The 14,946-nt window shown below is 40.2% G+C and overlaps 1 protein-coding gene across 1 annotated transcript in view; it reads right to left on the minus strand.

Annotated features, from left to right (window-relative positions):
* Nucleotides 1-634: 634 nt before the first annotated feature.
* The window catches only part of LOC134345926 (mucin-2-like), a 187,269-nt gene continuing 172,957 nt past the window's right edge, over nt 635-14,946 (minus strand). The window contains exons 36-38 of the mRNA XM_063047278.1: nt 12,757-12,882; nt 3,043-3,172; nt 635-1,935 (exon numbers count right to left, since the gene is read on the minus strand). Coding sequence (XP_062903348.1) covers nt 1,923-1,935; nt 3,043-3,172; nt 12,757-12,882 — 269 coding nt within the window. The 3' untranslated portion in view covers nt 635-1,922. The remainder of the gene's footprint in view (nt 1,936-3,042; nt 3,173-12,756; nt 12,883-14,946) is intronic.

Consider the following 14,946-nt stretch of genomic DNA (forward strand, 5'->3'; position numbering starts at 1 on the left):
CCTCTATTTATTTGTTTGAGTTGTTCAAAATGTTTGGTCACCTGACCTCGATTGCCCAATCAGCTGCTTTCTGCTGAGTCCGAGCTATTCAAATCTTATTGTCTAATTAACTGCTTTCTGCTGAACTATTCAAATCTTGATTGACTTGATTGCACTGCCAAAACTGCCAGAATCTCTCGAGTCAAAGCCTCAAAGCTCCACTCACTCACTAGCAGCTTTCCATGTTGGTATGTCTAAGTAAAGGTGTCTGAAGTCCTTACAGAAGGATATTAGAGAAGCAGATGTATTCTTAATGCAGTGTGCAGCAATCACAATCTAATTTTTTGTCACACCATCTCCTGTCAGCCATATCTCCTAGAAAAGTGAACAGACTTAGAACAAGCAACAGAGGCAGAAATTGAAATGGAGAGAGAAAGAAAGCAAAGACAAGAGCAATGAGAAATAAAAGTGAGCAAAAGATGAGAAAACAATGGAAGAATCAGAATCAGGTATGAGGACAGAACAGATACTCCCAGTTATCAAGATAAACAAGTTGTGCAATGAAGCAAGGAACAAAATTACACAACTTTATTTAAATGCACAAGTACTTTTAAAAATCTTTATTCCAATTTTAATTTATCTTGTAATACAGTCATTATAATTTTATATGTTTTTTACATAAGAGTGTGTGAAGCAAAAGTAGAAATGTTTAAAAGCCACCAGTATTATACCATTGTTATTTACTGTGGTCAGTACAAAATCAATCATGTAATTGATTTATTTTCTGATTTATCTGCCCTGTGCCACCACTCCAATCCATGTATTAACATTGACACTGTCTTCCAAGTATCTGAAGCATACTCTTTGAATTCTAGAGAAGTGAAATACTTTTGTAAATCATGATACAGAAGAATGTTGATATTGAAGCAAATAAACCTGTTTTGTTTTCATTTAGGCCATCATCAACTATAATTAGTTTAGGTATTGAATCCAAAAATGTTGAAACAATCATTGGCAATTTTTCTTTAGAACCTTTTAGCATAAAAAATGTAATATCAGCTATATACAATCCACTCTATTTTTGCTAGTACAAAATGTTCCATTTATTATTCTACTAAGTCACAATAATTTATTTTTTATCTATTATATGATCATGTTCCAGCAGTACTCAGAGCACAGAGTGAATTGTACAATTTCTGAGCATATACAATATACTGTATGAACTGTCAGCAGCTAAAACTCGGAGTGTGATTTCAAAGAAATGTTTCAATGCAATGAATCAAATGCAAACCAATCATTGGAATTGTTCACTTTATGAATAGGTATGACAATTTTATGAGAAATAACTTTCAAGGTACAATTTGCCTAGAAGCTTTTAGTTAGACCTTGAAATTTAAAATGCTCCAACTCCAGTAGGATCAATGAAATCGCCAGAAGAATTCTTTAAATATTTCTCAATATTGCTGAATAAAGTAATAATTCTTTAGATTTGTATTGTTTTATCCCAGAAAATTTATTAAATCCAGGCATAAATGCAAATGGCAGGTAAGTTGCATTTAGGAGGAACCTATAATTCAATTGCAATTATAGCTTGTCCTTGTCTTTCTGGGTACCTGCGCTGAAACATTTTGGAGCAGCCTTCAAATATTTCGGCTCTAAGTTTAGTTAAATTATGATATAACATTTTAATCAGTTGCATATAAGATCGAAGTATCAGCCCATCTATTATGGCACAATTTCTACACAAACTGTATAATAGGAAAAAAAGAATAAAGGCATAGGCCGTAATAGGAACAGGATTTAAATAAACAAACTGTTAAGTTCTTTTATTTTAGAATAATGAATATTATACACTATCATTCCACTTGAGGTATCAATCATTATATTATGCATTATAAATTTCACTAAGATGAAAATTTTTCTCTGTTCTGTGCTTCTTCTGTTTATAATTCCCCGCTGAAAATAAAATCAATATTACAGTATTAGTATAGGGCATACTTAACTCTTATAAGACTCAGGAGCAGAATTAGGCCTTTCAGCCCATCAAATCTGCTCTGCCATTCTATCATGGCTGGCTTATTATCTCCCTCAACCCCATTCAGCTGCCTTCTCCTGTAGCCTTTGACACCCTTACTAGTCAAGAAGCTATCAACTTCTATTTTAAATATACCCAAATACTTGGCTTCCACAGCCATCTGTGGCAATGGATTCCACAGATTCACCACCTTCAGGCTAATAAAATTCATCCTCATCTCTATTCTAATGAGGTGTTCTTTTATTTTGGGGCTGTGTCCTCTGGTCCTACACTCCCCTCTATAAGAAACACCCTCTGAACATCCATTCTTTCTAGGAATTTTAATAGTAGATAGATTTCAATGAGAGTCCCCCCCCCCCCGCTTGTTTTTCTAAACTCTATTGAGTATAGGCGCTGAGCTATCGAAAGCTCCTCATACGTTAACTCCTTCATTCCTGGGATAATTCTGCTGAATCTCCTCTGGACCCCTTCAATGCCAACAATTCTTTCCTGGGAATAGGGTCCAAAACTGATCACAATACTCCAATATTAGGGCCTGCTTAGGTTGTTTTTACAATTGTGGAATAATTATTTTAACTGAGTTCAGAGAAGCAGGATCTAGTAAATAGAAAAGTATTGATTCAGACTAATTGAGTCATGAAGTATCACCACAACATATTGTTCGGATAAAATGTGCCTCACTTTAGGACACATTAGTTTCTAATACTGTATTGCATTGATAATCAGCAGCCGCAATACCTCCATCTAATGAGAGTTTTCTGTGCTAATTCAATGTTTCTGTGATAATTGATATAAAATTATATTTAAATGAATGTCAGATCTGACATTCTGACATCTGAATCATTATCCTTTACTCAGCAAAAACATTCATAATGTGAAGATCATAATTCATCCCATCCACTCCCTGAATCTCGAACCAGATTTAAGGAATAAGCATTCTTTTTTACAGCCACACAACTGTTCAATTGTAAAAATGTCAAATTTATACTATGTATTTACACATTTGTTCATTATTTTACAGAATATACCTTTTCTTTATCCCAAGAATCCGAAGAGCTTCATGTTGCAGCTTTTCAATAATCTTGTCTCTTACATGTTGAAGACCCAAGTTCAGATCCCCACTTGTGACTGTATATCGCAGGATAACTTTACGTTGTGCTGCACATAATGTAAAGAAGAAATGACTAAAGGTTGAAGTCCACTGCAGGTAGGATGTTTCTTAAATGTTCTGGTGTTCTCATGATGGAAAATAGTATATATTTAGACAAAATGGGCAAATACTGCAAATGGGCATGATAATATTCTGGAAATGTATATAACACTTTCTAAAGTTATAGATTAAAGCAACAGGCACGCACGCACACAATCTGAGCAACAGTTTCTGGTTTTTAAAGGTACATTCCAATTAGTCCCATTTGTCCAACTTTCCCCCAGCTCTATTAAGCTCCCATAGTACGAGGGGTGATTGATAAGTTCGTGGCCTAAGGTAGAAGGAGTCAATTTTAAAAAACCTAGGCACATTTATTTTTCCTACATTTACACACGTAGTCCAGCAGTCGTAGAGCATACTGATCCCTTCTTTGTAAAAGTCGGTTTCTTGGACCTCCAGAGGTGGTCTACAGCAGGGATGATTGATAAGTTCGTGGCCTAAAGTAGAAGAAAATGAGTTATGAACTTCAAACTTTCTGCATTTTCACTCGGAGTTGAACTGCATGCACATGTAATGAGAGTTGTATAACTCATCGCCTTCTACCTTAGGCCACGAACTTATCAATCACTCTGCTGTGGACCACCTGGAGGTCCAAGATGCTCTTGTTACATGCACGCGCAGTTCAACTCTTTGAGTGAGAATGCTGAAAGTTTGAAGTTAATAACTCATCTCCTTCTACCGTAGGCCACGAACTTATCAATCACCCCTGCTGTGGACCACTCCTACAAAGAAGGGATCTGTATGCTCCACAACCGCTGGGCTAAGTGTGTACATGTAGAAGGGGACTATGTTGAAAAATAAATGTGCTAGGTTTTCTAAAATTGACTCCTACTACCTTAGGCCACGAACTTACCAATCACCCCTCTTAAGTACTTATACTTTATACCTTATTGTCGCCAAACCATTGATACTAGAATGTACAATCATCACAGCGATATTTGATTCTGCGCTTCCTGCTCCCTGGATTACAAATCAATACTAAATATTAAAAATTTAAATTATAAATCATAAGTAGAAAATAGAATAATGGAAAGTAAGGTAGTGCAAAAAAACCGAGAGGCAGGACTGGATATTTGGAGGGTACAACCCACATCCGGGTCAGGATCCGTTCAGCGGTCTTATCACATTTGGAAAGAAGCTGTTCCCAAATCTGGCCGTGCAAGTCTTCAAGCTCCTGAGCCTTCTCCCAGAGGGAAGAGGGATGAAAAGTGTGTTGGCTGGGTGGGTCGTGTCCTTGATTATCCTGGCAGCACTGCTCCGACAGCGTGCAGTGTAAAGTGAGCCCAAGGATGGAAGATTGGTTTGTGTGATGTGCTGTGCCGTGTTCACGATCTTCTGCGGCTTCTTCCGGTCTTGGACAGGACAACTTCCATACCAGGTTGTGATGCACCCTAGAAGAATGCTTTCTACTGTGCATCTATAAAAATTAGTGAGGGTTTTAGGGGACAGGCCAAATTTCTAATTATCTATTTATCTTATTTAATTCCTATTATAAATTACCATTGAATTTACTTCCAGCGCACCACATTCTAGATCATAAATGATGCATTGAAATTTGTTCTCCTCTCACTACTTTATGGCACAATCTTTTACCTTTCAAACCCTTCATTATGTTGAATACTTCCTTTGATGAGAGTATAACAGTTTATTTAATTTTTCAATGTATTTCCTGTTTTCCTGATTTGATTTCTGGTTCCTTGCGGTTGCCATAGCTGGGGAGCAAGAGTGGGCTGTAGTGGGGATAATCTCCACTAAATGTTCCACACGGCGTGCATCTCAAATTGCCTCTTGACAACCAAGTCCTGCTCCTGGCCTTCACAGGTGGCATACCTACTAAGCCTGATGGAACTGTTTCTACTGGCTGGAGAAGGTGCAAAGGTAGGTTATTGACGCCTTAAAACGAGTCACATCATGCAGATGGGGTTTGGCAGCTCATCTAGGAGAAGGACAATTCTGATCTCAAACCTTCACTGCCTCGTTGCTATACCCACTCACGGGGAAGGCTTCGGGAGTAAACCCCGAGGAAAAATCTGAAGACTGAGTCTCTATGTTAGACATTTGATGCTGCTGGTGCCAAAATGTAATAGTCTCTGCTATTCCTTTGGAGTCATCAGCTATATGGTTAGTTGTTGCTTATTGCATGAGCAACAATTTGCTCTCCATATCATACTGACAGTACGGATGACCCTGACCAATAGAGGAACCTTAGACCTGATTTGATTTTGTTTGCATCCAGATAGTGCCTAGCGCCCTTCCTAAAGAATATTTAAGATATCATAATGTTTTCCATTCATTGTCTGTGGTTGCTCTTGGAGACCTAAAACAGAGTTACAGAGTTTGTACACAGTATACAGATTGTGGTCATGTTGTACTTTGGTGAAAACGTTCTGGTTCCAGTTGGTGGGGCCAGTGAAAAGAAAGGAGGTGGAGCAGCCATTGTTGGAGTGGTGCTGCTTAGACAAGAACAGGTTTGGGTAAGCATAGGCAGAGGTCCCAAATAAATAAGTAAGAAAGTTTCTACTAAGTTTCTTTTCTGTTATTACATAGCTAGTGCGCTGAGAATGGATCCGGAGATAGTGGTATGTTCCTTGTCTGAGATGTGGGAAATTTGGGAGACCTCCAAACTCCCTGATAACTACACCTGCATGAAGTGCATCACGCTTCATCTCCTTAGAGACTTTTTTAACAAAATATACTTTATTCAAAAATAAAATTATTTACAATGAACCATTCACTGACTTTCAGTCCTTTACAGATGTTTCCACTACATTATACAGTTCCACACTTTCAGCCACTCACGTGGCACTCTATTGTTTCATCTTTACCCACCATTGTTGAGGGGTATATTCCCCACCACCTGACCCCTCCTAGTCCCACGGGAGAAGAACTGTAAACCGTGGTCCTTCCCTGTCGGGCCCTTGCAGTGCCTGCACCAAGTATCAGTACATCCCTCAGCATGTACTCCTGCAGCCGAGAATGTGCCAGTCGGCAGCATTCTCCCACGGACATCTCCATGCGCTGGTTGACCATCAAGCTTCGGGCCGACCAAAGAACGTCTTTCACCGAGTTGATGATCTGCCAGCAGCACCGGATGTTGGTCTCCGTGTGCGTCCCGTGAACAGCTCGTAGATCAGAGAGTCCCCTGTTACGCAGCTGCTGGGGATGAAGCGTGACACTAGCTCTTCCATCCTCCTCCACACCTTGGAACTGGAGCTGCAGCTTGATGTCCTTTGGCTCATATGGGAAAACGAGGAGGTGATAGTAGCTACAGGGAGGTGGTCACTTCTAAGTTGGAGGATCTAGATAGGTGTGTGACTATAAGGAGAGGAAATGAAAATAGGCAGCCCATACAGAATACCCCTGTGGCTGTTACACTCAATAAAAAATACAGTGCTTTCGATACTGTTGGGGGGATGAACTACCAGAAGAAGCTGCAGCAACCAGGTCCCCGGCTCTGTGACTCAGAAGGGAAGAAGGGAAGAAGAGATGTGCAGTGCTGATAGGGAATTCTGTAGTTAGAGGAGCAGGCTGGATATTCTGTAAACGTGAAAGAAACACCCAGATGGTATGTTGCCTTCCAGGTGCCACAGTCAGGGATGTTTCGGATTGGGTTCACAACATTTTAAAGGGGGAGTGAGCAGTCAGAAGTTGGAGTACATGTTAGTACCAATGACATAGGTAGGAGAGGGGATGAGGTCCTGAGAGAGAATATAGGGAATTAGGTCGAAAGCTGAACGCTGCGTCCGTAGTATGTTACCAATGTTTTCTGTGCCTATGGATTTAGACTGTGGACTATGAACGTTTTTTCAGTCATTATAGTTTTTTTTATATTCTGCACTTTTGCTGATTCTTTCTTGTTTTTTGTACAAGGGAGAGGAATTTGGGGGTTATGATCTTGTGTTTTGTGCAGGGGGAGAGGGGTCTGAGGGCCAAAGATCTTGTTGCGTTTCATGCAGGGGAGGGGCTTTTGGGGTTAATAATTGTGTTGCCATTCTTTTTTGTGTGGGGATTGGAGTGGGTTTGCTGTTCATGAACTGAATTTCATGGTTGTTCTTGGTTTTGTGGCTATGTGGAGAAGAATTTCAGAGTTGTATACTGCGTACATATTTGACAATAAATAAACCTTTGAAGCCTTGAAAATCAGGGCCAGAAGTGTAGAAATCTCTGGATTGCTGCCTGGCCACGCACCAGTGAGGGTAAGAATAGGACGATATGGCAGGTGAATGCGCAGCTGAGGAATGTGTGCAGGGTTTCGGATTTCCAGATCATTGGGATCTCTTCTGGGAAAGGTATGACCTGTATAAAAAGGACCTGTTACACCTGAACTCAAGGGAGACCAATATCCTTGTCAGCAGGTTTGCTAGAGCTACTCAGGAGGATTTAAAATAATTTGACGGGGAGATGGGACCAGAGTGATAAGGCAGAGGATAGGGCAGTTGGTATACAAGTAAATGCAGTTTCGAAAAAGATAAAAATTGAAAAGGGTGATGAATACAGGACTGAAGATGTTATATTTGAATCCATACAGTATACGGAATAAGGTAAATGCTCATGTAGCAGAGTTAGAGATTGACAAGTATGATGTGCTGGGCATCGATGAGTCGTGGCTGGGAGAATATCAGAGTTGGGATATAAACACCCAGGGATACACACATTGTATCAAAATGACAGGCAGGCAGGCAGAGAGGGTGGGGCAGCTCTTTTAGTAAAGAATGAAGACCATAAGACCAGAAGACATAGCAGAATTAGGCCATTTGGTCCATCAAGTCTGCTTCGCCATTCCATTATGCACGATTTATCCCTCTCAACCCCATTCTCCTGCCTGCGCCCCATAACCTTTGATGGCCTTACTAACCAGGAACCTATCAATCTCTGCTTTAAATATAGCCAGTAATTTAGCATCTACAACCATCCGTGACAATGAATTCCACAGAGTCACTACCCTCAGATTTAAAAAAAAAATCCTCCTCAACTCAGTCCTAATGGGACATCCCTCTATTCTGAGGTTGTGTCCTCTAGTTCTAGACTCAGCCTCCACAGGAAACACTTTCTGCACATTCACTCTATCTGGACCTTATAATAGTCGATAGATTTCATTGAGATCCCTCTCATTCTTCTAACCTTCTGCGAGTACAGGCCTAGAGCCATTAAATGATGTTCATACATTAACCCTTTCATTCTCAAATCATTCTCTTGAACTTCCTCTGGACCTTCTCCAATATCAGTACATCTTTTCTGAGAAAAGGGGACCAAAACTGCTTACAATTTTCCAAGTGCAGTCTTACAAAACCTCAGTGTTACCTCTTGTCTTCTTCTATTCTAGTCCTATAAGTTCCTCAGATAAAGGAGCAGAATTAGGCCATGTGGTCCATCAAGCCTGCTCTGCCATTTCATAATGGCTGATCAATTTTCCTCTCAGCCCCATTCTCCTACCTTCTCCCCATGTGCCTTCATGCCCTGAACAATCAAAAATCTAACAACCTTGGCTTTAAGTATACTGTACATGAAGATGTGGCCTCCACAGCTGCCATTGGCAATCATCCACAGATTCACCACTCTGTCTAAAAGTCTTCTCGAAATGAATGCTAACATTACATTTGCCTTCCTTACCACTGACTCAACCTGTAAGTCAACCTTTAGGGAATCCTACACAAAGTCTTTCTGCAGCTCAGATTTTTGAACATTCTCCCCATTTAGAAAATGGTCTACCACTTTATTCCTTCTTCCAAAGTGTATGGTCATACACTTCCATACATTATATTCCATCTGCCACTTCTTTGCCTATTCTCCTAACCTGTCAATGACCTTCTGCGGAATCCCTGCTTCCTCAACACAATCCGCCCCTCCACCTATCTTTGTATCATCCGCAAACTTGGCCACAAAGCCATCAATTCCATCATCCAAATCATTGATATATAACATGAAATGAAGTGACCCCTATGAAATGCCATTAGTGAACGGTAAACAACCAGAAAAGGCCCCATTTATTCCCACTCTTTGCCTCCTGCCTGTCAGCCAATCTATCCATACTAGTATCTTTCCTACAATACCAAGGGCTTTTAACTTGTTTAGCAGCCTCATGTGTGGCACTTTGTCAAAGTCTTTCCAAAAATAAAACCATAAGACCATAAGATATAGGAGCAGAATTAGGCCACTTGGCCTGTTAAGTCTGCCCCACCATTTTGTCATGGCTAATCCAATTTTCCTCTCAGCCACAATCTCTTGCCTTCTTCCCATATCCCTTTATGCCCTGACCAATAAATAATCTATCAACCTCTGTCTTAAACATACATAAAGACTTGTCCTCCACAGCTGCTTGTAGCAAAGAATTCCACAGACTCACCACTCTCTGGCTAAAGAAATGTCTCCTTATCTCTCAAAGGATGCCCCTTTATTCTGAGACCATCCCCTCTAGTCTTAAGCCCTAAAATCCAAGTAAACAACATCCACTGACTCTCCTTTGCCTATTCTACCTGTTATTTCCTCTAGGAATTCCAACAGGTTTGTCAGGCAAGATTTCCCCTTAAGGAAGCCACACTGACTTCGGCCAATTTTATCATGTGCTTCCTACTACCCCGAAAACTCACCCATAATAATGGACTCCAGCATCATCCCAACCATTAAAATCAGGCTAACTGGTCTATAATTTCCTGTCCTTTGCCTCCCTCCTTTCTTAAAGAGTGGAGTGACATTTGTTTTTTTTCCAGTCCTGTGGAGCCATTCCAAGATCTAGTGATTCTTGAAAGATCACTAATAATGCCTCCACAATCTTTTCAGCTACTTTTTTTCTGAACTCTGGGGTGCAGTTCATCTGGTCCAGGTAACTTATCTATCTTCAGACCTTTTAGCTTCACAAGACCCTTCTCCTTTGTAATATCAACACTCTGACTTCTGCCCCTGACAGTCTTGAATTTCTGGCACATTGCTGGTGTTTGTCATTGTGAAGACTGACACAAATGCTGACTAAATTCATCCACCATTTCTTTGTTCCACATTACTACCTCTCTAATGTCATTTTCCAGTGGTCAAATATCCACTTTCAACTTCTTTTTATACTTTATATATCTGAAAAACTTATGGTATTCTCTTTTATATTATTGGCTACTTTACCTTCATATTAGAGAGAGTAGTAAAAAGACTGATTAATGCTTCTCCTGATGAGCAGCAGTGGCACAGATCTATAGCATTATCTGAAGAGGACACCATCAGTGATTCAGTCTTGATTGCGACCGTGTATGATTGGATATCAAATGAAGAAGTAAGATATCCTTTAATCTTTCTCCTTTATATAGGGTCTAATCATATATTTGAATCTGCCCTGGATTAAACAGAGCAGTATTCAGATTTCTGATATTAATGCATGAGCAGATTTCTAGAGGTTCTCGTCAATTTCACACTGCACTGTCCTGATCCACATCCGTTTGCCATGGCTACTTTAAGGACACAAGGTTTCAGCTTCATTATGTGCAAATGAACTCATGACATTGGTACAGAAAATAAATTCAGTTCTGTGAACAGTCGAGAGGAATACATTCTGTAGTAGCATTTTGTATTTCTTGTGAGATCAGCACATGAATGTTGGTGTGTTTGGGTAAATTAGCACATTTATGCTTTTAACTGTGATTAATCATTTCTTTAAATTAATTTATCCTTTAATAAAGGCAGAATTTAAAACATTAAACTGCAAACTTAACTCAGATACTACTTGTATAGTTGGAATGTGCAACAAATTATATTTCAAATGTAATTGGAAATATATAAATAAACTTTACTATCACAGGATTGAAGGGCGCCCTTTCAGAACAGAAATGCGAAAAAATTTTTTTAGTCAGAGGGTGGTGAATCTATGGAATTTGTTGCCAAAGGCAGCAGTGGAGGCCAAGTCATTGGGTGTATTTAAGGGAGAGATTGATAGGTATCTGAGTAGCCAGGGCATCAGAGGTTATGGTGAGAAGGCGGGGCAGTGGGACTAAATAGGATAAAATGGATCAGCTCGTGATAAAATGGCGGAGCAGACTTGATGGGCCGAATGGCCTACTTCTGCTCCTTTGTCTTATGGTCTTATGATGATTTGTCATTGTTGATGCTGAATAAATCATTACAGCGGCATTGAAAACTTCCAATTGTGTTTTTGCAATTTTGTTGACAAGCTGATCTGAATACACATTCATTGATATCTGGAAACGAAAAGTTTTAGTTAGCTACTATGGGATCAGGTGGTACATTACCAATCTACTGATTGCTTGATATTTCTAGCAACTCACTGATTTCCCACTATTGTTTTATCAGATAACTCGAATGCATAAAGACACCGAAAATGTTCATGAGCTAGTGGACTATAAACTGTGTGACATTGTCTTAGGTAGGTTCTTGCTTGGATCTATCATAGATCACTCAACTGCACCAGTGACCCTCCTTCCAATTCAACATGTATGATATCTGTAGGTTTGAGGACATCAACCTGTCTTCTTTCCACCTGACTGGGTAAGAGCTGGAACGATCATCAAGAAAGCTATCATTATGCAGTATGAAGCAGCCCATCTGATTGACAACCTACTAGTCATAGAAAGCATTCACTTGTTTTACCACATGTGAATTACAATTGTAATTGTTCGTTAGTGTTCTGAGTTCAAAACGCACTACATTTATTTTTATAGGTTACTCCGGAAGAACAGGCCAAGCTCATGATACTAAATGACTACTATTGGTTATATTTTCTTCACATAATATTATCAATAAACAGTACAAGTTTAAGGAGAAATTAAAAGTCAGAATTGAAGGGGGAGGGGGTAGAGAGAGAGAGAGAGAGAGAGAAGGAGAGGGAGGGGGGAGAGGGGGAGGTTGCTCTTGTCTCCCCTACCAATGGAAATGACTTTCCTGCATCTATCTTATCTGTCCCTTTCATAATTTTATATCTTTCGATAAGATCTCCTTTCATTCCTCTGAATTCCACAAAGCATTATTGCACTCTCTCCTCAAAGGCTAACCACCCCCGCTCATCTCTGGAATCAACCTGGCCCAAAGGCAGAGCAGCGGAAAAAATTCAGCGATAATTGGTAACTGTAATAATAGGCAACAAAATAACAAGCCATGAGGTTGGCTGGTCTGATGGGTGAACAATGACATTGGATGAGAGCTGGGTTTAAATAGGCTGCAGGTAATTCCTGGTAGGTAGGTGATTTTGATTGCTGGTATCACAGTACAATCAAGTTTCTGTAGCCTCTAGTGAAGTGGTGGCAGTATTGAAAGAAGCATGTTTAATTACCTGATTTCACAGGATAATGCAAAGAAATTGTTGATGATTTACATGCTAGACATTCAATTATTTATACTGATTTTTTCTATACATTCCATGTTAAAATTTCACTGTCATGAAGTCTCACAGAGAATGAAAGATTATCTGTTTTCATTCAATATTAAAAATACTAAATTTCTTTGTTAGGCCACATAACTGTTACAAAACATTAAGAACTACCATAATGAATATTATTCCCAAAATCTGATAGAATTATACACTCAGAAACAATCCTACCATCACAAAGTGAATTATTGGTGACGTTGATGCTGAAGCCAGGCTTACAACCGCACATGAAGCTTCCGATTGTGTTGTTGCAGATTTGCTGACAGTTTGATGTGTTGGTTGCACATTCGTCGATGTCTGCAGCAAAATAGGACCAAATCTCAATCACATTTATGTAATTTGCATTAAAAATTAATACACTTTTTCTTAATATAGTCAAGTTCTATTCAGTTTCTGATGCGACCTTCTATTATAGAAAAATCAATATTGTGATAACTCAGAGAGAATGAATGTGTGCTCTTTTAAAGCCTTTATCAAATGAAGTCATGACATTGGTACAGAAAATAAATCCAGTTCTGTGAACAGTCAAGAGGAATACATTCTGTAGTAGTATTTTGTATGTCCTGGGAGATCAGCACATGAATGTTGGTGTGTTTGGGTAAATTAGCACATTTATGCTTTAAACTGTGACTAATGTATTCAACCTGAGCCTGAGGCTCCGGAGGGTTCCTGTACTGTGGAAGACGTCCTGCTCGTCCCTGTGCCGAAGACTCCGCGCCCCAGCGTCCTCAATGACTACAGACTGGTGGCACTGACCTCCCACATCATGAAGACCCCGGAGAGACTTGTTCTGGAGCTGCTCCGGCCTATGGTCAGGCCACACTTAGATCCCCTCCAGTTCGCCTAGCAGCCCCGACTAGCAGTTGAGGATGCCATCGTCTACCTGCTGAACCGTGTCTGCGCCCACCTGGACAAGCCAGCGAGCACTGTGAGGGTCATGTTTTTTGACTTCTCCATTGCGTTCAACACTATCCGCCCTGCTCTGCTGGGGGAGAAGCTGACAGCGATGCAGGTGGATGCTTCCCTGGTATCATGGATTCTTGATTACCTGACTGGCAGACCACAGTACGTGTGCTTGCAACACTGTGTGTCCGACAGAGTGATCAGCAGCACTGGGGCTCCACAGGGGACTGTCTTGTCTCCCTTTCTCGTCACCATTTACACCTCGGACTTCAACTACTGCACAGAGTCTTGTCATCTTCAGAAATTGGATGCCATAGTTGGATGCATCAGCAAGGGAGATGAGGCTGAGTACAGGGCTACAGTAGGAAACTTTGTCACATGGTGTGAGCAGAATTATCTGCAGCTTAATGTGAAAAAGACTAAGGAGCTGGTGGTAGACCTGAGGAGAGCTAAGGTACCGGTGACCCCTGTTTCCATCTAGGGGGTCAGTGTGGACATGGTGGAGGATTACAAATACCTGTGGATACGAATTGACAATAAACTGGACTGGTCAAAGAACACTGAGGCCGTCTACAAGAAGGGTCAGAGCCGTCTATATTTCCAGAGGAGACTGAGGTCCTTTAACATCTGCCGGACGATGCTGAGGATGTTCTACCAGTCTGTGGTGGCCAGTGCTATCGTGTTTGCTGTTGTGTGCTGGGGCAGCAGGCTGAGGGTAGCAGACACCAAAAGAATCAACAAACTCATTCGTAAGGCCAGTGATGTTGTGGGGATGGAACTGGACTCTCTCACGGTGGTATCTGAAAAGAGGATGCTGTCTAAGTTGCATGCCATCTTGGTCAATGTCTCCCATCCACTACATAATGTACTGGGTGGGCACAGGAGTACATTCAGCCAGAGACTCATTCCACTGAGATGCAGCACAGAGCGTCATAGGAAGTCATTCCTGCCTGTGGCCATCAACCTTTACAACTCTTCCCTTGGAGGGTCAGACACCCTGAGCCAAATAGGCTGGTTCTGGACTTATTTCATTATTTACTGGCATAATTTACATATTACTATTTAACTACTTATGGTTCTATGTTCTATTACTATTTATTATTTATGGTGCAACTGTAACGAAAACCAATTTCCCCCGGGATCAATAATGTATGCCTATGACTATAATCATTTCTTTAAATTAGTTTATTCCTTTACTGAAGGCTGAATTTCAAACATTAAACTGCAAACTTAACTCACATGCTACTTGTATAGTTGGAATGTGCAACAAATTAAATTTAATATGTAATTAGAAATATGTAAATAAACTTTACTATCACATGATGATTTGTCATTGTTGCTGCTGAATAAATCATTACAGCTGCATTGAAAACTTCCAATTGTATTTTTGCAATTTTGTTGACAAGTTGATCTGAATACACACTCATTGATATCTGGAAATGAAAAGTTTTATTTAGC

Source organism: Mobula hypostoma, chromosome 4, assembly GCF_963921235.1.
Source record: "Mobula hypostoma chromosome 4, sMobHyp1.1, whole genome shotgun sequence".
In the NCBI taxonomy this organism is placed as follows: Eukaryota; Metazoa; Chordata; class Chondrichthyes; order Myliobatiformes; family Myliobatidae; genus Mobula; species Mobula hypostoma.